Below are 21094 nucleotides of genomic sequence, written 5' to 3'. Positions count from 1 at the left end.
AGGGGCAGGGCTTTGGTGTATGACCATTCCCAAGACCTGCCCTGGTGCGCCGATTGCATCTCCCCCCATTGGCTTCCAACTCCCCTTCCTGTCACAAGGTGAGGCTGTGGCCTGTCCTCACCCCAGAATTGGGTGCAGAGGGGTGAGGAGGCGGAGGCAAGGTGTGTGAGCAGCTGGCCCTGACCAATGCCAGGCCTGATTGGTGGTCACCCCAAGAGCCCCCCACATGCTCTCCCAGTGCGGTGCAGGTGCCAGTGTCTGACCGCTCACCTGCTTTGGAAGGGCCCCCGCTGTCAGGGAGCAGTCAGCCTCAGGGTACAGAGCAGCCCCGGGCACTACACAGCCCTGCCGGGCCCTGCACCGATGACAAGCCGCATGAGGCAGGACTAGGTTGAATGGGGGTTATGACTTTTTACTGGGCTGTCCCTCAGGCCCTGAGGCCTGGCCAGACTTTTCAAAGGGCTCTCTCAGCACGTCAGGTGCTGCACACGTAAAATCCAGCCCTTTGCATAACAAAATGTGGGGATTCCCAGCTGTCGCAGCCAGAAAGGACTGGCTAACCCAGGTTGCAGAATCCCCACCCTGCAGCTGCTCTCGCAGCCAGCTCAGAGACTGGCGTCCCCTCGCCCTTTTAAAGACTCCAAGTACTGGAGAAGCGAAACCAGGATCCAGCTAGCCTGGCAGCACGTCCACAAGAGATGCCAGGGCCAGAGGAGGGTGCAAGCCCCACAAAAGCTATGTGGGATACTCAGCCCCTAGTGCAGGTGTCATCCTTACCCCACTGGAAATCGGCTTGACCCTGGAATAGGCAGATTTATATTCCTGCTGAAATGAAGGCACTAGCCAGGGGGGGGCAACCTATGGCACTGTGCTGAACGTGGCACGTGAGCCGATTTTCAGTGGCACTCACACTGCCAGGTCCTGGCCCCTGGTCCAGGGGGCTCTGCATTTTAATTTAATTTTAAATGAAGCTTCTTAAACATTTTAAAAACCTTATTTACTTTGCATACAACAATAGTTTAGTTCTATATTATAGACTTCTAGAAAGAGACCTTCTAAAAACATTAAAATGTATGACTGGCACGCGAAACCTTAAATGAGAGTGAATAAATGAAGACTCGGCACATCACTTCTGACAGGTTGCCAACCCCTGCGCTAGCCTAACCCTGGCAAGCTCGTCCATCTGGGGAATGAGCCAAGCTTTTGGCCTCAACCACATCCTCTGGCAATGAGTTCCACAGTGAAACTAGGAGAAGCCACTTTTCCATCCCCGCCCATACCCCACTCTGGTCTATCAGTCCTAAGAATGGCCACACTGGGTCAGACCAAGGGTCCATCTAGCCCAGTGTCCTGTCTTCCGACAGTGGCCAATGCCAGGTGCCCCAGAGGGAATGAACAGAACAGGTAACATCCAGTGATCATCCCCTGTCACCCATTCCCAGCTCCTGGCAAACAGAGGCTAAGGACACCATCCCTGCCCATCCTGGCTAATAGCCATTGATGGACCGATCCTCCATGAATGTGTCTAGTTCTGTTTTGAACCCTGTTCAAAAAAGGCACTGGGGGTTTGCTCCAATTACAGCAGAGGGTCCTGGCCCTCGGGCCAAGCCTCTCACAGCAGCAGGCAAAGCCGCAATGGCACTAGCACCCCTGGCCCTGTACCACGCTGGGCTGCGCTGCCTTGGTACAGATTGTCCGGCGCAGACAGGAATGCCAAGGAGGCAGCGGGTGGGAGAACCTCTGGGAGGGCTGCGGAAACATGCTGCTGACAGGAGAGCAGTCACCCCATGCACCCTCCAGTAACCACATCCTGTCGCCGGTTGTGTAACCAGCCAGCCTTGCCCCTCTTGGCGGAGCCGGGAAAGGGAAGTGAGAGGGGCACAGGGCAGCTGTGCAGCCCGCCCCCTGCCTGTATCTCTCCCTGCACTGCCGGCTCAGCCCAGCTCCCCAGAGCCAGCCGGCCTTGCTCCTCCCTGCTGCAGCACTTTGACCCACTGAGCCTGGAGAACATGGCCCAGCCGTGACTCCCCCGTGAGCTGAGTGGGCGGCGCGGGGAGGTTACTGGCGGGTAAAGCCCTGTATCCCTGCTCCAGGCTGGGGGTGGAGTGTGCTGAGTGCCCCGGCCCCACTGGGGTCACAAAGTGAGACTCAGCGCTGGGTCAGACAGTCTGTGATAAGGCAGGGCCAGCGCTGCGGCAGGAGAGGGGTGGCCAGGGCTAATGGGGGAAGGAGGAGACACTTGTACCAGGGCCCTGAGCTTGGGGGACCCCAAAACATCTGCAATCGAGTGAAATGGATGGGGCCTCAGCCCGCATGTTGTGCCTGGCCAGTGACGCAGGCCACGAAGGTGGGGGCCAGGATCAGCCATCCCTGCTCCTTGCTGCCTCGATGTGGCCATAATGCCGCAGCCTTGGCACTGCGCCGGCCGCTCCTGTGAGCTGGGCCTGGTGGACTATGACCAGGCCAGGCTGTTTCAGTGCCACGTTGGAGGGTGAAGTGGATGGGCCAGGAGGGAACCAAAGGACACTTTGTGATAAGGTCCCAGGCAGGTGGGGGGGGGGGAGACGGGGGGTGGGGGTGGTGGAGTGAGGAAGGAGAGGGGAGGGGAGGGGCGGAGAGCTGGCTGTGGCGGGACAAGCCAATGGGAAAGGCTAGGAGTCTGTCCCCCCACAGTGGGGGCAGTGACAGATTCCCACCCCCCCATGCAACCCTGAGACCAGCTGATGGAATGTAGTGGTTACTGGGGGAGGGGCTGGGAGCCAGGACTCCTGGGTTCTCGCCCTGGCTCTGGGCTGGGAGTGGGGACCAGTGGGTTTAAGCATGACGGTACTTTAAGATCTGTCATTCCCATTCTCTCCGGATGGACACTGGACTTCAGTGAAGCTGGGCCAGTTTACACCAGCAGAGAATCTGGCCCAGGATGACTTGGCTGGGGGCAGCTGCTCTACTCCCATAGCCAGGCTAGGCTCAGTCTGGGGGCAGGACGGGGCTCCAAGGATGTCGCCCTGGATTACAAACCTAGCAGAGGTACGCCCCACGCCTTAGCACTCTGCTCTGACTGGCTGCCCCTGCAGCCCTGTGCCAGGGGGTGGCCAGGCCTTGAGAGGAGATAAGAGGGAATTCTCTGTGGTTATTGTCTGTCCCTGGGTACCAGGTGCAGTGCGGCAGGAGGGCCTACTGCAGGAGACAGGGACCTGGCAGCCGGCAGAGCAAGGTAAGGCCAGCCACAGCTTGGAGAGGGGCTGAGTAGCTTGGCTGCTTGGCGCAGGTCTCATGGAGTCGCTGCTGGACTCAGGCAGGATATAAATGCTGTTGGTTTGTGCGGAGAACGGCACCTCGTGGTGGGGTGGGTCCCTCAAACTGGGGCTCAGGCTGTCCGGGCAGAGCCACCCTGTTCTTCAGCGCTGGCAATACAAGGGGCTGCGGATCCCAAACTGCTCAGCCCCTCGCATGCTACGGGCCTTCCTGAAAAGCCAGACACTTATTTTGGTGCCTAATCGGGGGCCGCGCTTTCTGGGCATCCTGGCACCCGAGTGCCCAGTTCACCCCACACTGTTGTTTGCATCAGGGTAGAATGCTGCCATCCCGGGGCATGGCATTTTGCCCTTTGCACAGGTATAAATGGTGCCCGGTGACCAAGGCCAGCCCCAGCAGAGAGAGCTGCTTTCACCCCCAGGCAGGGGGGTGGTTCCCTCTGGGTCCTTGTGACCCCAGATTTACAAGGAACTGTTGGGTGGGAGAAGGCCCCTGGAAAGATTTTAAAGCAACACTTTTGAAAGACCCCCCAAACCCCATGTCTAAACCCAGCTATGATCGATTAACCCCCCCCCCCCCAATGATTCTAATCAAGGCTGCAGAGCTTTTGGTTCAATTATTCACTGCCCACCACCCCCCCGGGACTGACTCTGTTTCCCCTCCTGCCCGAGCCCAGGGGCTGCAGCCAGGGATTCCCCGCAGTCGCCTCCAGCACTGGACTAGGATGGCAGAAAGAGCTTGTGACCAGGTGCGAGGGTAACGCGTGACAGGAGGTGCTGGCGGCTGGGCCGTCAGAACCCCCATCCCAGTCTGCTCCCCCTCTGCTCTAACCTTCTTTCCTCCATCGCACCAGGGTCTCAGGGAGCTCCCAGCATGAAGCGTTTCGCTCTCGTCCTGACGCTGGCCGTCCTGGCAGGTGAGTGCATCTTGGTGCAGGCCTGCCCCTGCCCCACTAGGGAAGCCCCATAAGGGATCCTCTGCCTGGGACCCTACACTTAGTTACCCAGCGGCCTCGAGCCCACAGACACATCTAGAGCCCACGCACGCAGGGAGAGAATTGGGAGCTGGGACTTGTGGTAAATACACTGGGCTGGGGCTCAGGACTTCTTGGTTCAGTTCCCTGCTCTGCTGCAGACTCCCTGGGTAGCCCTGGAGATGCCCCTGAATCTCTCTGGGCCTCAGCTCCCATCTGTAAAATACGGAGAATAATCCGGCCTGTCTCTATTAGGGCAGCGGCCATCTCTCACTGTGTGTGTGCAGCACCCGGCGCGGTGGGGAGCCCTGGGCTCGGCCGGGATCAGGGCGGCCCCCGGCGCGGTGGGGAGCCCCGGGATCGGCCGGGGTTAGGGCGGCCCCCGGCGCAGTAGGGAGCCCCAGGCTCGGCCGGGGTCAGGGCGGCCCCCGGCGTGGTGGGGAGCCCCGGGCTCAGCCGGGGTCAGGGAGGCCCCTGGCGCAGTAGGGAGCCCCGGGGCCAGGGCGGCCCCCAGCGCGGTGGGGAGCCCCGGGCTCGGCCGGGGTCAGGGCGGCCCCCGGCGTGGTGGGGGCTCCTGATTTCCAATAAGAAACTGAAAATTTCCCAAAGTGACTCTCATAAAGCCACATGGGGAGTCGATTGCAGAGCCTGGAATTGGCCCAGGAATCCTGAGCCCTGGCCCCTCCTTGCAGAGCAAGGTAGCTCTGTAGAGTCCCATCTCTGAGTCTCCCCAGGGTGGGTCTGCAGCCTCCAATGACAGGGTCTTGCTGGGGATTTCTGTCACCCCACAGGCAGCCAGGCCTCTCTCCTCAGCGATGAGCCCACACCGAGGTTGGAGCAGGTCCGGGAAGCCTTCTGGGAGTACGTGGCAAAAGCCGAGAAAATCAAGGAGCTGATCCATAAATCTGAGCTGGGCCGGGAGATCAAGTGAGAACCCGGCACTGACTTGTGGGGGGAGCCCTACCTTGCGGGCTGGTAGCTCCTCCCATCCTCCCCATGGACCCAGAGCAGATGGGGGAGGTTAGTCGCCCCCCTGACTGCAGCCCCCACACCTCGGCTTCCGGGCTCAGCAAACCCCGGCCCTCACCGGGATCCTCTGAGTCAGAACTGAGCCCATGTCCAGGATGACAGGGCCCCGTGTCCCCACCCGGCCACCCCTCTGAGTCGCCAGTCCCCTGCCCTGGGGCTGGATCGGAGCCAGAGCCTATAGAAGGGAAAGGCCTCCGTGTCTCATTCCCCACCCCTCTGAGTCAACCAGACCCCCGCCTAGGGCCAGATCAGAGCTAGAGCCCCATAGAGGGGCAAGGCCCCATGTCCCCCATTCCCCTGGGCCAGCCAGTCCCCCCGACCCTGGGGCTGGATCGGAGCCAGAGCCCCATAGAGGGGCAAGGCCCCATGTCCCCCATTCCCCTGGGCCAGCCATTCCCCCCGACCCTGGGGCTGGATCGGAGCCAGAGCCCCATAGAGGGGCAAGGCCCTGTCCCCCATTCCCCTGGGCCAGCCAGTCCTCCCGACCCTGGGGCTGGATCGGAGCCAGAGCCCCATAGAGGGGCAAGGCCCCATGTCCCCCATTCCCCTGGGCCAGCCATTCCCCCCGACCCTGGGGCTGGATCGGAGCCAGAGCCCCATAGAGGGGCAAGGCCCTGTCCCCCATTCCCTTCTCATCCGCTCCCCCGTCCCCACAGCAGCCGCGTCAGCCACAGCCTGTTGGCTGCCTACAGCTATGGCACAGAGGTGCAGAAGCAGCTGCCCGCTGTGGCCCAGGAGCTGGTGGCCAAGCTGAGCAAGGACACGGACCTGCTGGTGCAGAAGGTTTCCGGGGACCTGCGGGAGCTGAACCAGAAGGTGCAGCCATCCATCGCGGAGCTGCAGAAGAGCGTGGAGGAGCTGCAGGCTGGGCTGGCACCCTATGCCGAGGGGCTGCTGGAGCAGCTGCACAGCCAGCTGGGTCCCTACGCCCAGGACCTGCAGGGGCGGCTGGACTCCCTCTGGGCCTCCTTCCTGCAGCACTTCCAGTGAGGGGCCGGCGCTGGTGGGAGATGGGAACACAGAGCCAGGCGGGCGAGGGGTGAGACACAGACCCCATCCATCCATGGAGCCCATGGGACTGGGAGCACAGACCCCATCCATGCACGGAGCCTTCAGGGGTCACAGGTGCTCGAGAGGGGGCAGCCTCCTCTCTAAGGGCCCCTGACATGCCCAGGGTCCCTGTCCCATCACCCCTAGTCACTCCCTGTGTCTGTAACAACCTCCCAGGAGCTCAATAAACCACCTGCTGATTAATCACCCCCTGTGCTGCTGCTGCTGCTGGATCCCTGGGGGAGGGGAGCAGCTCTTATAATCCAGCTCGGGGCTTTGCCCCAGGCAGGGTCGTGCAGCCCCGCTCCGTGAGGGAGAACGGGCTCTTAGCCAAGCGACGGGTGGGGCGCAAGCCAGGGGCATGATCATGGACATGTGACAGGGGGAAATAGGGCCGTCTCCTGGGTGGGGCCTTTCCCCTTCGAAACTCCCCCCACGATGATCCCCGTAAGCCTCTCCCCTAGGGCTTGTGCTATCCCTGCCCTGCTGTGACCTCCCGATAAACAGCTCTGCCCAGTGTTACTCACCAACTTTCCTCACCATGCTGTCTGCAGTGCAGGCCCACTGGGGCTGGCACTGCCTGTGAGCGGGAGCCCCCCCCCCACTGAGCCTCCCCACTGCTCTGCAGCACAGGTCCCCAGCACTGCATTGGAGCCAGCACTGCCTGTGAGGGGGGAGCGCCTCCTACTGAGCCCCCCACACATACACCCCGCTCTGCAGCACAGGGCCCCTGGCGCTAGAGTTGCCAACTGTCTAATCACAGAAACCCAAACACCCTTGCCCTGCCCTGCCCCGCCCTGGATCTGGGCTGGGGTCGAGGGATTCGGAGTGTGGAAGGGGGCTCCAGGCTGAGCCTGGGGTTTGGGGTGCAGGAGGGGGTGAGGGGTGCAAGCTCTGGGAGAGAGTTTGGGTGCTGGAGGGGGCTAAGGGCTGGGGCAGGGGGTTGAGGGTGCGGGATGCAGGCTCTGGGCAGGGGCTCAGGGCTGGGGCAGGGAATTGGGGTACAGGAGGGGTGTTTAGCTGCTGGTGGGAGGCTGGCTGAACAGAAAGGGCTTCTGGCTCTGGTTGGCCATTGGGCACATCAAACACCACAATAGTTACCTGGCAGCAGGGAGCACCGGGTGCAGAGGGCTGTCGGGACCTTTATTTAAGGCACCACCGTGACTAGAGGCTGTTGGCAGTCCTGCTCCCGCGTGGGTGTGCGCAGCACCCTTCAGGCAACAGTGTGGGGCGGGGCTACTCTGTCATGACATTTTTTCCCTTTAACTTTGCAAATCCGAGGGTCTGTGGGCAGGGGGCGAGATTGCCCTGCTAACAGTGACTCTGCTGTTCAGGCATCCTTCGGGGGGCGGGGGTGGGGGTGGGGCGATCATTGCTGCCAGTGGCATAGGTGGGATGGGGAATGGGCCACCAGCTCTGATCCAGCCCAGGGGCAGGGAAGTGGCTGGCTCAGGGTGGCAGGGAATGGGACATAGGCCTTTTCCCTCTAGGCGGCGCGGGCGCTGAGCTGTCAGAAGGATGGGGACTGGCTGATGCAGGGGAGGGAATATGGCACCTTTTACATCCTGGGGGCTCCAGTGCTAAGCCTGCCCAAGGGCGGGGGATGGAGGCTGGGGGCGGGGGGTGTCACAGGACGTGGCTCCTCTGTGGGACACTGCACGGACACCCGGGGTTGTGCCTTCACTACCCCCTTTTATTTTAAGTGCCCTCCTCCATTTCTACAACAATCCCCATGCGCCAGCCCAGACAGCACCAAGCACACTTCTCGGCCCTCTCCCCAGGCCCTCCCTTGAGGCCTCTGTGTTACTGGATCAACTTTTTGTGGGCCCGGCGCCAAACATATTGGTGGGCCCCCATGTGGTTGTGATGAACCCCTTCCAGATATGGTCCTAGCATGATAGCACCATTGATGCCATAGTAAATGTGGTATTGCCGGGATGGGAATGAAAACATTTATTCAAAAACAAAATAAGATGTTTGAAGCCAAACTGAGACTGCCACTCAGCCCATAGAGAACAAACTGGGCTAACACCAATGTACGCAGAACACCACTGAATTTGGTTTGTGTGTGTGTGTGGGGGGGGGGTTGTTTGTTAGTTTTTTTGTTTTTTTCTTTAAACACTCAGGGCCTGCTTAGGACCCTGAACACAAGTGCTTAATTAACACACTTATGAGCCATATTAATCCCGGCTGCAGCAGTCAGTGGTGTCGCACCTGCATCTCCCCACCACCTCCTCCACCCAAAGTTATGTTTCCTAAATACATTTTTTGAAAGCTGCATTCTCTGCTTTGGTACAATAATGTTTACAAACCTTTGGGGTGGGGAGGAAAATTGCTGGTGCCCATCTTTTGCAGAGAAAAAGGGCCACTGAAATACACACACTTTACTACAAAGGCTACCACAATCCAGCCTCAAGTTCCTACCCCAATCTTCACACCTGGGCTCTCCTCCCATCCCTCCTACTGTCCCCATCCCACACAACTAACCCCCTAACAAAGGCTCTCCTCAATCTCCCTGCTATTGCCCACTCCCTACCCACTTTCACCTCAGGGCTGTCACCTCCCTCTCTTCTACTACCCTCCTTCTACACACACAGACACACACACACACACACTGAGCCAACCCCCACCTTCAACCCAGACTCTCCCCTCCCTCCCTCCCTCTGCCCTCTGCCCCCTGCCCCACCAACCCCCACCTTAACACCCTGCTTCTCCTACACCCCTCACACGGAGTCACCGCCAGCTCCCCCATTGCACCCGGACTTGCCCCACAACTGCCCCTTTCCCCCCAAACTGGGCGGCACCCCCTCCCCTCCCCGGAGTGCAGGGAGGTAGTTTCTTGGCATTCCCACTGGCAGGGGGCATGGCAGCCAGCACTGACAAGTCCCTCTGCCCCCCCTGCTCCCAGGCACCACAGACAATCCGTGTGTGAGGGGGTGCTGAGGAGGTGTGAGGGGAGTGCAGGGTCAGGGCAGGGCCAGGGGCTCAGGAGGGGGGTGCAGGGGTTAGGGTGGGCAGGGGGCTGCGGGGTGGGCTGGGGTCGGGGGTGTGCTCACGCAGGGGGCTGGAGGGGGTATGCCCCAATTCCAGCCCCTTCCCCTAGGCCTCACCCTGGCTTGTCTTCTCCTCCTCCCCGGAGTGGCGTGCTGCGGCTCGCTCCTCCTTGCCCCCCTCCTGCCTGCAAGGCTGATCCAACTGACCAGCGCCCGGGGAAGGGGGGGGGACGTAGCCCGCTGGGGAAAGAGGTGGGGGACAGGCCTCCTCCCCCCCCGGACTCGGAGCTGCGTGCTGCGGCTCCCCCCGGCAAGACGTACGTAGCACGCTGGGGAAAGTGGCGGGGCAGGAGCCAGGGTGCCAGCAGAGGCTGCCACGGAGCCGCAGCATCAAGCTCTGACCCCACAGGAGAGTGCGCCAGGGGGGCGGAGGAGAGCGCGCCGGGGCCCCTTTCGACCATGGGCCCGGCGCCATTATCAATCCGGTATTGGCGCTGATCCCTCTCGCGGGGCTTCCTGCCTCCTCCTTGGCCCAGCCAGCCTGAGTGTCTCATTCCCGCCCCCAGCCTTCTCCAGGGGAGCTCATTAACGCTGGAGTGAGCAGAGCAAGGGCTCACATGTTCACAGGGGCTATCGGGCCTTACTTTCCCTCTGAACGGCAACATCTCCCCGGGAGGGCGGGGGGCACGTTAAAAGGGGCGGCGATAGGGCTGTTACTGAACTTGAGGGAGCTCCTTGGGAAGTGGGGACTTGTTGCTACAGCTCTGTGCAGAACTTGACATAGTGGCCCTGGAACGCTTTTTACAGTGGGGGTGCTGAAAGCCCAAATTTTTTACTTTTCACCCCCCCTTATCTCTGTCCGTGTCCCCTCTCCCCAGAGCTGGGACCAGGACTGGGCTGTGGCTCCGGGAGGGGTGGGGGGGCTGAGGCTGGGACCACAGCTGGGACTGGGAGCAGAGCCCCAGGTATGGGGCCAGTGGTTGGGACCCCATGCAAAACCTGGGGGTGCTGCATCACGCCCTGCATCCCCAGTTCCCACGCCTATGGGCCAGGGTGGTGCAGTGTAGGGGAAGAGATGGAGCGAGAGCAGTTTAGAATGTAAGCTGGGGGATGCTCTGGGGTGGGGCAGTTTAAAGGGAGCACAGGGGTGGGGCATGTTTAAGGGGGGATGGTTTAGGGGGAGCATTGGGGGGGAGGTTGAGCAGTTTGTGGGGAGTGGGTAATTGGCGCCATGCCCCTCCACAGGGCTGGTGACCTCCTGCGCTGTGGGGGGATTGACACCCCAAGCCCCCTTCCCCAGAGATGCAGCAGGACCACACATCACTGCATGATTAAACAGCTGGTTTATTGAGCGATGGACGGCTGTATGGGGCAGGGAGCCTGCTGCGGGGTGCCTTATAGCGGAGCTGTCCCCCTCAATCCTGGGGGATCGCCTTGGGCTCCAGGTATGGACAGGGCCTATGAGGCACCCCCACCGGTCTCTTCACTGAAACATTGCATGAAGGCGTCCCAGCGGGAGTTCAGCCAGCCATGCAAGTCCTCAGCATAGGGGCTGAGCTTCCGGTGCAGGTCCCTGGTGTAGGCTGCCAGACTGCGCTCGAACTCCTGCAGCCCCAGCTCCTGGGCATAGGAGCCCAGCTGCTCCTGCAGCTCCACCCGAGACGGGACGTTGCTGTACGCCTGGCTACCAAGCAGGGTCTTGCTGTAGTGCTCCACCATCTCCAGCGGCCCCTCGGTGTAGGACACCAGGACATCACGCAGCTGGTTCATGTAGGGCTGCACCTTCCTCTCCAGTTCCCACAGCATTGTCACACTTTCTTCCACCGGCCTGCTCAGGTTCCTCAGCTGCTCCTGGGCCTTGGGGGGCACCTTACGGTTTAGGTCATCAAAGAAGTTATTAATTTTCCAATAGAGTTTCCACTCCCTGCAAAGAAAGGGAAGCAGCTTAGAGTGACTCACCCTCTGGGCTGCTGGCTCTGTCTGACCCCAAGGCAGAAGGATTGGCTGGATTGGGAGGTGTCTGGGACGGGAATGTGATCCCAGGGCAGGAGGACTGGCTGGCTCATGGGGGTTGGGAATGTGATATGGGTCCTCCCCACCCCCAGTGTTGCTGGCTTTGATCTGGCCCCAGCCCCCAGGTCCCAGCGGCATCGGGCCCTGCCATGCCAAATAATGGACACAATTCTGCACCCGTTGCTGAATTGCCAGCGTCCCTGGGGTTGGCCAGGCCAATCCCTGCTGAGCTCGGGGGGCTTGCTGGGCCCAGAAGCAGAGGTGTGGGTCCTGCAGTCAGGGGTGACTCTAACCCCTCTACTCTGGGTCCCTGGCATGGAAGGGGGGCTCCCAAACCCTGCCTCCAAGTCAGGGCAGGCGCCTCACTCGATCTCCTGGCCCAGCTCGGATTTCTCGATCAGCTCCACGGTCATTCTGATAAGTTGCTCCAAGTTACGTTCGATGGCGTCTGCAACCTGGTCCAGCCTTGGCGTGGGTTCCTTGCTGAGGGGAGAGGCCTTGGAGCCTGGGAAAGGAAAGGGATCCCCAGTGAGACAGTGTCACTGCAGGCCCCAGGGCTGCCCTGGCCTGGAGAGACCCACTGAGCTACCGCTCCCTGGAAGGAGGGGCACATGTTAACTGCACTGGGATGCGGCTTAAGACTCCTGGGTTCCAACCAGCTCTGGGAGGGGAATGGGGTCTAGTGGTTACTGCAGAGGGGCTGGGAGCCCGGACTCCTGGCTTCTATCCCAGCTTTGCCACAGACTCCTGATAAGGCACTGGGACACTGGGATTGGCAGACTGGATCAGCCCCATGGTTTGTCAAGGCCAGTATCTAGAAGCTGGCACCCAGTGGTTCAGGGGAATGTGCAAGAACCCCTCAGTAGCAGATGTGGGTATTTTTCCTCCTCACCCTAATAGTTAGCACTGGGGCAGCCGGGTTTATGCGCCTCCCAAATCTCTAACTATGGTCATTCTGGATACTCCCGTTATCCATAGAAACGCCTCTGTGAATCCTGTGAAGATCTTGGCATCAGCAACTTCCCGTGACAGTCGTTTCACTGGTTCTGAATTCATCACCTGCACTGCCATTGACTGTCCCCCGTCCTAAGGGTAGGAGCTGGGGGAACAGAGTATCCTGATCCCCTGCAGTCGATCACAGACCTGCTTATTGGAGATGAGTTCCCTGAGCACCCTTCACCCTGCTGAGCAAGCTCCACTAATTAGGTGCCTGGACCCTGGAGAAGACACACATGTAAGGTGAGGGGGTGGCCTTGGGGAGAATGGGGGGTAGGTGGGAGGGGGCAGTGGGGTCAGAAAAGGGGGTGTGAGGAATTTGGGACATGCAGGGCTGCGGCCACCAGAGAAAGGCGACTTTCCCCAGCTCCAGGGCTGCGGCTGCCGGGGAGAGACATCCGTCTTTTCCAACCTCAGCTCGGGGGCTGGTGTGGTGGGGAGAGACCCCCTCCTTCCCAGCCCCAGCTCGGGGGCTGCGTGGCTCCTGAGACCTCCCCACCCTTCCCAGCCCCAACTTGGGGGCTGCCGCAGCAGGGCAGAGAGGGCACATCTATCGCCTTAGAAAGGTAAGACTACGGATGTGAAAATATGAGTTGTGTTATTTTATCTGTAGAACAAAAAAAATTAAGTTTATTTTTATATAGCGCTTTTATCCAAAGTGCTTTACAATAGTTAGCTAATGGTACAAACGACATTTGAAAAGAGCATTAAGTGGTCCGCCGAGACCCTCAGCAATTTTCAAGTGGTCCGTGAAAAAAAAACGTTGCGAACCACGGTTCTAGGAAATAGCCAACAGAGATTTGTCAAGAAGAAATCATGCCCAGACAGTTCCTTCTTTGTCAGGGTTACTGGGCTAGTGGCCAGAGGGGAAGCTGTAGCTGTGATTATAGCTTGATTTTTTCATAAGGCTTTTGATACAGTCCCATGTGACATTCTCAGAAGCAAACCAGGGAAGTGTGGTCTAGAGGAAATTGCTATTAGGTGGGTGCAAAAGTGGCTGAAAGATCACCCTCAAAGGGTAGTTATCAATGAGGCACTTGTCAAACTGGAAGGGGTCCCATAGGGTCCCAGTGGGGTTCCAAAGGGTCCCAGTGGGGTCCCAAAGGGGTCTGTCCTGGGTTCAGTACTAGTCAATATTATCATTAATGACTTGGAGAATGGAGTGGGTAATATGCTTAAACATTTGCAGATGACACCAAGCTGGGAGGGGTTGCAAGCACTTTGGAGGACAGGATTAGAATTCAAAACGACCTTGTTGATTTCTGTCCAATTCTCCAATTTATCATGATTAAATTCAATAAAGGCAAGTGCAAAGTACTTAATTTAGGAAGGAAAAGAACAACAACAAAATGGGGAATAACTGGCTAGGCAGTAGTACTACTGAAAAGGATCTGGGGGTTAGAGTGGATCACAAATTGAATATGAGCCAACAATGTGATGCAGCTGCAAAAAAGGTTTATATCATTCTGGGGTGTATTAATAGGAGTGTGCTATGTAAGACATAGGAGGTAACTGTTCACTCTATTTAGCACTGGTGAGCTCTAGGTTTACTTGGAGTTGCCTCGGAACAGCGGGCTGCACTAGATGAACTCTTAAGGTGCCTTCCAGGGTTCAGTTCTCTGATTCATCCAAACTGACAGAAAGAGCAATTAAATATCCCTTTTTGTAGTGAGAACTGATACCAGAGAAGCCACTGCCCAAGGCACTCACCAGAAGGGCAAGGCCTGAGCAGAAGCTTAGCCGTGTGGGCCAAGGGGTTTCCCTAGTGACTGATTTCAAACGCAGGGGATGGGGCACTGGCTGGCAGCAGCTGTGTATGTCTGTGTGTATCAAAGGCACAAAGCTGGCAGACAGGGAGAGACGCTGTTGTGAGCATTGGCCTGGGAGGGAACAGAGCTAGGGCTCCTTGGAGCACAGAGCTGGTGGAGAGGCAAGCTTGGATTTCTGGAAAAGGAAACCACCTGCTGTTGTATGTTCCTGCTGTGTTCAGGGGAAAGGAATTCTGTGCCCATTCTCTGTAAATCAACAGGATTGTACCAAAAACGAGACCTGACTCTTACCATCGATTTGGGGCCTTGCCAGAGAGATATTGTCTGCCTCTTGTAGAAGGGAACAATATGTTTATCACATCCCCTTTTATCTGTCTCCTTTTTAGACAACACGCCCAGTGTTTTCATCCTGTCCTCCCAGGGCATTTCCCCAGACCCTGACTCCCTCTCATTGCCCGTCTTTGAGCCCCCACCGATTCTCCAATATCCTTTTTACACCAGTGCAAAGTGTTTATACCGCGGGGGTGTGTGTGTGTGTGTGTGTGTGTGTGTGGATTTTTCCGCTGCCTTGACAGTGTTCCAGTCAGCCAGCGTTCACACCCGTGAGGCACACCACAGTTCTGAGCTGGATGTGTCTTACACCGGATGCAAACTGTTTTACACACTAAAGGGTTAGACCAGTGCCAGAAACATCCAATGTAGACAAGTCCTGAGACTCCCCAGCCAGCACTCTGCCTGATTGAATGGATCGGGACCCAGTAAACAGAGCACCTCGCTGAATGCTTAGCAAAGCAGGGTGTTCCCAGAGCTGGGAAAGGCTCAGTCGGCTACACTGTTTCTAATTCATGTTTCCTGCTCCCCCCAAATCCAAGCTGCATTCCCTCCCCCTCTCCCCCGCTCCTGTGACCGAGTCTCTATCAGGTACTTTAGTGGTTTCCACTTGGAAAGTCAAAGTTGATTCCTGTGGGAGAGGGTGCCCAAAAGACCTGGCTTCCAGGCAGAGGGATCCCCACACACACTGTCAGCCAGCGCCCAATGGGGCAGGCGTGGGGCTGCACCGAGACACACTCACCTAGCACGGCCAGGAACAGGACAGCAGTGAGAAGCTTCATGCTGGGAGTTTCCCGGAGAACCTGGCAGAATGGAGGAAAGAGACAAGTTAGAGACAAGGGGGAGTGGATGGGGTAACAGCCCTGTCACCCCCGCCTCCTCCTGTCACTCATTAACCTCAGCACCATCCCCACATGACCTGGCCATGAGCTCTGTCTACAGTCCAGTGGGGGGTAGGGCTTTGGGCTCCCAGCCCCCGAAATGAAACTGCCTGGGCTGGTGCTGCCCAGAAAGCCCTGATCTGAGACTAAAAGAACAGGAGGACTTGTGGCACCCTAGAGACTAACACATTTATCTGAGCATAAGCTTTGGTGGGCTGAGACTGTTTCTCTCCATCCCCACAGCTAAAGCTCATCATCTCTCTCTGGCCTGACAAATGCAGTCTGGCCCCACTCATATCCATGCAGGATGCTGCCTGCTGCAAAGATCATGTTCTTTTGGCCAAAACAATGGGCTCTCTCTCCGCTCTGGCTGGCTCCTCTTCTCTATGGTCGTGTTACACCTCTGACCCAAGCAGCTAATCCAAGTTCGGGGCCCTGGCGATGTCCCAGCTGGCCGTACAAATTCATGATGGAGTCCGATATTGTCTTGAACGCAGCCTTGTTTATTCACCGAGGGTACAAAGTCCTGCTTCTGCAAACTAGCACTAGCAGGAGGAATGAAAACCCCAAACAATACTCAGAGCTTGTCTGCACTTCAAGCACTGCAGCTGCACCGCTGAAGCGTGTAGTGAAGACACTATGTATGTGGGCGGCAGCGCTTCTCCCACCTGTGTAGGTACTCCACCTCCCCGAGAGGCGGTAGCTATGTCCACAGGAGAAGCTCTCCCATCGACATAACGCTGTCTGCAGGGGGAGTTCGGTCAGTATAACTGCTTCGTTCGGCTTTTCCACACCCCTGAGTGATGTAATTAGACTAACGTAAGTTCAGCATGTAGACCAGGGCTCGGCCAAAGGCCCTTTCCCCATCCAGTTTAAAACTCTCTAGGGGGTTCACAGCGCCTTGGTTTTAGGTGTGGGGGCTGGTAATTAATGTACCCTAACAGTTATATTAATTGAAGGTGAGTTCACACCCAGTTTCAGAGGTCTGTGACCCGTGCAGTCCCCAGTTTCTCTCAGCATAACAATACCAAGCATAAGCTATTTCTTTTCACTTTCACGGCCTTCCACGTCCTAGCTTCACCCTACCTGTCAGTATCAGAACATCAGTCCCCACCGCCATGGGCCTGTGCTGTCCACTTCCATCACCCGCCTGTCCTAATTCTAAGCACGTCCCTGGTGCTTTCTGCCATGGGCCCCTCCCATGGGGGAGGCGTGCCCTATAAACACTCACAAAGCAAGTCTCAACCACCTTCACATCCCTCCTCAGCACTCGCCTTCCCGATGAGGCCTACAAATGACACCGGCCAGGCCCAGACTGCAGCCTGTCATGTTGACCCCTACTGTCTCATTGTCTCCTTGTCCGGCTGTTTCCATTCGCTGTCCCTTGTCATGTACTGTAAACTCTGCGGGGCAGGGACTGTCCTCCGGTGCTATGTTTGTACAGCGCTAGCCCACGGGGTCCCGGTGCTACCGTAATACACCTAACGTACAGCGCTAGCCCACGGGGTCCCGGTGCTACCGTAATACACCTAATGTACAGCGCTAGGCACACGGGGTCCCGGTGCTACCGTAATACACCTAATGTACAGCGCTAGGCACACGGGGTCCCGGTGCTACCGTAATACACCTAATGTACAGCGCTAGGCCACGGGGTCCCGGTGCTACCGTAATACACCTAATGTACAGCGCTAGGCCACGGGGTCCCGGTGCTACCGTAATACACCTAATGTACAGCGCTAGCCCACGGGGTCCCGGTGCTACCGTAATACACCTAATGTACAGCGCTAGCCCACGGGGTCCCGGTGCTACCGTAATACACCTAATGTACAGCGCTAGCCCACGGGGTCCCGGTGCTACCGTAATACACCTAATGTACAGCGCTAGCCCACGGGGTCCCGGTGCTACCGTAATACACCTAATGTACAGCGCTAGGCACACGGGGTCCCGGTGCTACCGTAATACACCTAATGTACAGCGCTAGGCCACGGGGTCCCGGTGCTACCGTAATACACCTAATGTACAGCGCTAGGCCACGGGGTCCCGGTGCTACCGTAATACACCTAATGTACAGCGCTAGCCACACGGGGTCCCGGTGCTACCGTAATACACCTAATGTACAGCGCTAGCCACACGGGGTCCCGGTGCTACCGTAATACACCTAATGTACAGCGCTAGCCACACGGGGTCCCGGTGCTACCGTAATACACCTAATGTACAGCGCTAGGCACACGGGGTCCCGGTGCTACCGTAATACACCTAATGTACAGCGCTAGGCACACGGGGTCCCGGTGCTACCGTAATACACCTAATGTACAGCGCTAGGCACACGGGGTCCCGGTGCTACCGTAATACACCTAATGTACAGCGCTAGGCACACGGGGTCCCGGTGCTACCGTAATACACCTAATGTACAGCGCTAGGCACACGGGGTCCCGGTGCTACCGTAATACACCTAATGTACAGCGCTAGGCACACGGGGTCCCGGTGCTACCGTAATACACCTAATGTACAGCGCTAGGCACACGGGGTCCCGGTGCTACCGTAATACACCTAATGTACAGCGCTAGGCACACGGGGTCCCGGTGCTACCGTAATACACCTAATGTACAGCGCTAGGCACACGGGGTCCCGGTGCTACCGTAATACACCTAATGTACAGCGCTAGCCCACGGGGTCCCGGTGCTACCGTAATACACCTAATGTACAGCGCTAGCCCACGGGGTCCCGGTGCTACCGTAATACACCTAATGTACAGCGCTAGGCACACGGGGTCCCGGTGCATGAGGAAGCTCCTTGGTGCTACCATAATTCACCTATTAAAAATAATAATAAGAGACAGTCAAACACTGTCGCTTGTATCAGCTGAATTCATTGCCCCCTCAGGGCTTCCTTGCGTCTTTCCATTCCTCCCCCCCATGCCTCTAAGTGCCATCCTTGCAGCCCCCTCTATTTCAGGGTCACCCCGTATCTCTACCCATTGCCTGCCTGGCAGGGCTTCTGTGAGACCTCCATTCTCCCCTCCTCCCACGCCAGGGTCCCGCATTCTCCCCCAAGTGCAAGGGCTGTGTGCGTGCCACCCTTCCTGCTCTCCACCATCATCATTTGTCTGGAAAATAATTCATCCAAGTGTCACCATGTTCCATGCTATTGGGATGCTGGGCCCTGGGCGGGGGTTTTGTTATGCTGGAAGGAGTTAATGGTACCACCAACCAGCTGTTCAATCTACAGCCAGTTGCAGAGGCTTAAGCCTTGGCTTTGCTATTCAGATGTCAGGAGCTTCATGTCTTCCCCGTTTCTCCCCCATGCCGCCCCCCCCACGCTTTTCACTTTTCCAATTTTCCATCCATGCCTAGAAATGCCCAGAAATTTTGGAAGTGATTGGGTGCAATGTTCAAAAGTGACCCTGTAACAGACAGACATGGAAATACCACCAAGTCACGCATCAGGTCTTCGCAAGCTCGGCCAATGAGTAAAAGGTGAGAAGGTGACCGTCGCTAGCTCTCTATTGCCTCTCTTGCAGCCCCTTTTCACTGGCTCAGGGACCGTTCTGTGTCTGCACTGTAATGCCTGCCACATGGCTGGGGTTCCTGCACTACCAGTAACACAGAACTATAAGGATAATAACACCAGGCAAACACTAACGCAATGCACATGCCACTGGCGGCCTCACTGCAGGCCCCTCTCCCTCCCGCTCTGATCGGGTCTCATGATCGCTCCTCACTATGAATCATCCTTGCTGACTTGTTTACTGGGACCGCTGAGCTCAGCTCCGGGGTTCTCCCAAATTGCCTCCAGCTTGGAACCCAGGGCAGAAATCCGTCGCTGCTGCCGGAGCTGGGCTCAGGCCCCCACAAGTGTCTGGACTTTGGAACTGGGACCTCAGAAAATGTGGTATAGAGGCAGTGGGTTGGGCACCAGCCTCAGAGCCAGGAGACCTATTACCCAGCTTTGCCACTGACCTGCTAGTCCTTTCCCCTTCCTGGGCCTCAGTTTCGCCTCCCCATATTGGGATTTTAAACTCTTTTAGGCAGGGCCAGGGACCTTCAGTGTGTCTATGCTGCAGCTGGGAGGGTGCTTCCCAGCATGGGTAGCCAGACACCTGCTAGCTGTGCTCAAGCTAACGCACTAGCAGCACAAGCAGCGGCTCAGGCTAGTACTTGGGTAGCTAGCCCAAGCCACTGTCTGTGCCACAGAGCCCACAAGGCTATTTTTGGTGCACTAGCTCCAGCAGAGCTAGGGTTTGTCTGTCTACTTGTACTGGGAAGCACCCTCCGTCCCAGCTGCAGTGTAGAGTTACCCTGTGTGGCTTTGCAGAACCTGGCACAAGATGCTGGGAGTCAGGGCTCCTAGCTCTGGGAAGGGCATGGGGGCTAGTGGTTAGAAGGCTGGTGACTGGCAGTCAGGACTCCTGGGTTCTGGGAGGGGCGTGGGGTCTAGTGAGTTAGAGTAGGGATAGGGACCGGAGACAGGACTCCTGGGTTCTGCCTCTGGCTCTGGGGGGGAAGCAGGGGAGACTTGGGAATCTGGCTGCTGTGTGACTGAGCGAGTCACAACTCCTGTCTGCCACTCGACAGACTCACCCTTTTAAAATGGGGGTGGAGATGCCAACTGGTGCCCCCCCCAAGATCTGTGAGTGAAACATGCTACAAAACAAGTATCAGGGGGTAGCCGTGTTAGTCTGTATCTACAAAAACAACAAAGAGTCTAGTGGCACCTTAAAGACTAACAGATTTATTTGGGCATAAGCCTTCGTGGGTAAAAACCTCACTTCTTCAGATGCATAGAGTGAAAGTTACAGATATAATGCCTGCATCTGTAACTTTCACTCTATGCTACAAAACACATTCTCTGGTTTATTGTCTTCTCTCCTCTCCACTTGGGCACAGGGAATCCATGTTGCCAGGGAAGGGGGGTTGTTGACACTAGCAGAGGATTTGCAGTCATGTGGGGAAACCTAAGGGGGATGGGGAATGCGGGAAGGAGATGAGGCTGCAGCTGGATGAGGAATGCAGTTTAACAAGGGGGTCTGGAAAGGGGTGAGGAGTTCAAGTGAAAGAGCTGGAAATCCTGGCTCCACACCACAGAGGAATGTGCAGAGGTTGGAGCCCAGTGATCTATGATCACAAGCAGAGTCCTCTGCTGACACGACAGCGCTGGGGCTCCGCGCAGAGGTCAACTGGCAGCAGATAAGGCCCAGGCCACAGGGCGGTACTGACAGCAAACTGCAGCCTCAGGGACCTTCCCTCCCACTTTGCAGCTGGAGATATTTACTGGCCTGTCGTTTTCTTCCCAGCAAACCGGGAGGGTGCCACGTTGGGGCATCCAGCGATAGAGCCTGATTTCAGACCGCCTGACACTGCATGTAATAATCCCTCGTGGACAGGAAGAGGCAAGTTCAACTGTGTTATTCCAGGCTCCTGCACAAACCTCTAACCCAGAAACCAACAGCATTTAATATAGAATCAGCCTTTGTTATGCAAATAAGCTTCTATTACATAATTACAGCCCCAAGGCAGTCCCAGCCAGGTGGGTCTGGAAACCAATTTTCTGTTTATCTGTTTGGAAAAACAAACCCTGAAGTCATTTTGCCAATGTCACTGCGCACCGTGACGGCATCACCCTGAACCTGGCTCGCACTGCTACGCAGGGTTACCCTGGGTCAGCGTTTGAATGGGAGACACACTCAGGGAGTGGGTCGCTGTTCCCGGGCAGTCAGTGTTGGTTCGGATGCTCCAGCGAGGTGGCTCCGGAGGGGGTGCTCTCCTGTCTCAGTCAGTGCTGACCCCAGTGTGGCAGTAGGGGGTG

The 21094-nt window shown here is 57.5% G+C and overlaps 2 protein-coding genes and 1 long non-coding RNA gene across 13 annotated transcripts; 2 read left to right on the top strand and 1 right to left on the bottom strand.

The window, feature by feature from the left end:
* Window positions 1-1954: 1954 nt before the first annotated feature.
* Window positions 1955-6514, top strand: LOC101938898 (apolipoprotein A-I-like). 10 transcript variants are annotated; one of them, XM_065574745.1, is made up of 6 exons: window positions 2440-2545; window positions 3155-3214; window positions 4109-4171; window positions 5020-5155; window positions 5914-6280; window positions 6348-6514. In XM_065574745.1, the coding sequence occupies exons 1-5, from the start codon at window positions 2455-2457 to the stop codon at window positions 6245-6247; spliced, it is 684 nt and encodes a 227-aa protein (XP_065430817.1). In that variant the 5' UTR covers window positions 2440-2454; the 3' UTR covers window positions 6248-6280; window positions 6348-6514. The 10 variants fall into 10 exon arrangements, with proteins under 10 accessions (XP_065430822.1, XP_023968870.2, XP_065430817.1 ...); XM_065574750.1 differs by lacking the exon at window positions 2440-2545 and adding an exon at window positions 1955-2031 and having other exon boundaries at window positions 5914-6514; XM_024113102.3 differs by lacking the exon at window positions 2440-2545 and adding an exon at window positions 2193-2347 and having other exon boundaries at window positions 5914-6514.
* A 2892-nt stretch (window positions 6515-9406) lies between these two features.
* LOC122172220 (uncharacterized) lies at window positions 9407-15329 on the top strand. The gene is made up of 3 exons (XR_010594056.1): window positions 9407-9617; window positions 12292-12552; window positions 14465-15329. It is a non-coding gene; the product is annotated as an uncharacterized LOC122172220 (long non-coding RNA).
* LOC112060915 (uncharacterized) lies at window positions 10625-15772 on the bottom strand. 2 transcript variants are annotated; one of them, XM_024113098.3, is made up of 4 exons: window positions 15698-15772; window positions 15151-15211; window positions 11680-11818; window positions 10625-11224 (listed from the first exon to the last, which is right to left on the bottom strand). In XM_024113098.3, the coding sequence occupies exons 1-4, from the start codon at window positions 15755-15757 to the stop codon at window positions 10759-10761; spliced, it is 726 nt and encodes a 241-aa protein (XP_023968866.2). In that variant the 5' UTR covers window positions 15758-15772; the 3' UTR covers window positions 10625-10758. The 2 variants fall into 2 exon arrangements, with proteins under 2 accessions (XP_023968866.2, XP_065430180.1); XM_065574108.1 differs by lacking the exon at window positions 15698-15772 and adding an exon at window positions 15306-15350.
* Window positions 15773-21094: the final 5322 nt, after the last annotated feature.

The sequence above is a fragment of the Chrysemys picta genome, chromosome 20, assembly GCF_011386835.1.
Source record: "Chrysemys picta bellii isolate R12L10 chromosome 20, ASM1138683v2, whole genome shotgun sequence".
Classification (NCBI taxonomy): Eukaryota; Metazoa; Chordata; order Testudines; family Emydidae; genus Chrysemys; species Chrysemys picta.
This window is presented reverse-complemented; position numbering and strand designations above follow the sequence as displayed.

Bases quoted from the DNA above. Each gene is read 5' to 3' on its own strand.
- LOC101938898 (XM_065574745.1), top strand. From the start codon at position 2,455: ATGACCAGGCCAGGCTGTTTCAGTGCCACGTTGGAGGGTGAAGTGGAT. The intron at 2,546-3,154 runs GCAGGTGGGGGG...CCTGGGTACCAG, and splicing joins ACTTTGTGATAAGGTCCCAG to GTGCAGTGCGGCAGGAGGGC. The intron at 3,215-4,108 runs GTAAGGCCAGCC...CCATCGCACCAG, and splicing joins CTGGCAGCCGGCAGAGCAAG to GGTCTCAGGGAGCTCCCAGC.
- LOC112060915 (XM_024113098.3), bottom strand. From the start codon at position 15,757: ATGAATTTGTACGGCCAGCTGGGACATCGCCAGGGCCCCGAACTTGGA. The intron at 15,212-15,697 runs GTCAGAGGTGTA...CCATTCTGCCAG, and splicing joins AACTTGGATTAGCTGCTTGG to GTTCTCCGGGAAACTCCCAG. The intron at 11,225-11,679 runs GTGAGGCGCCTG...CTTTCTTTGCAG, and splicing joins GAGCTGGGCCAGGAGATCGA to GGAGTGGAAACTCTATTGGA.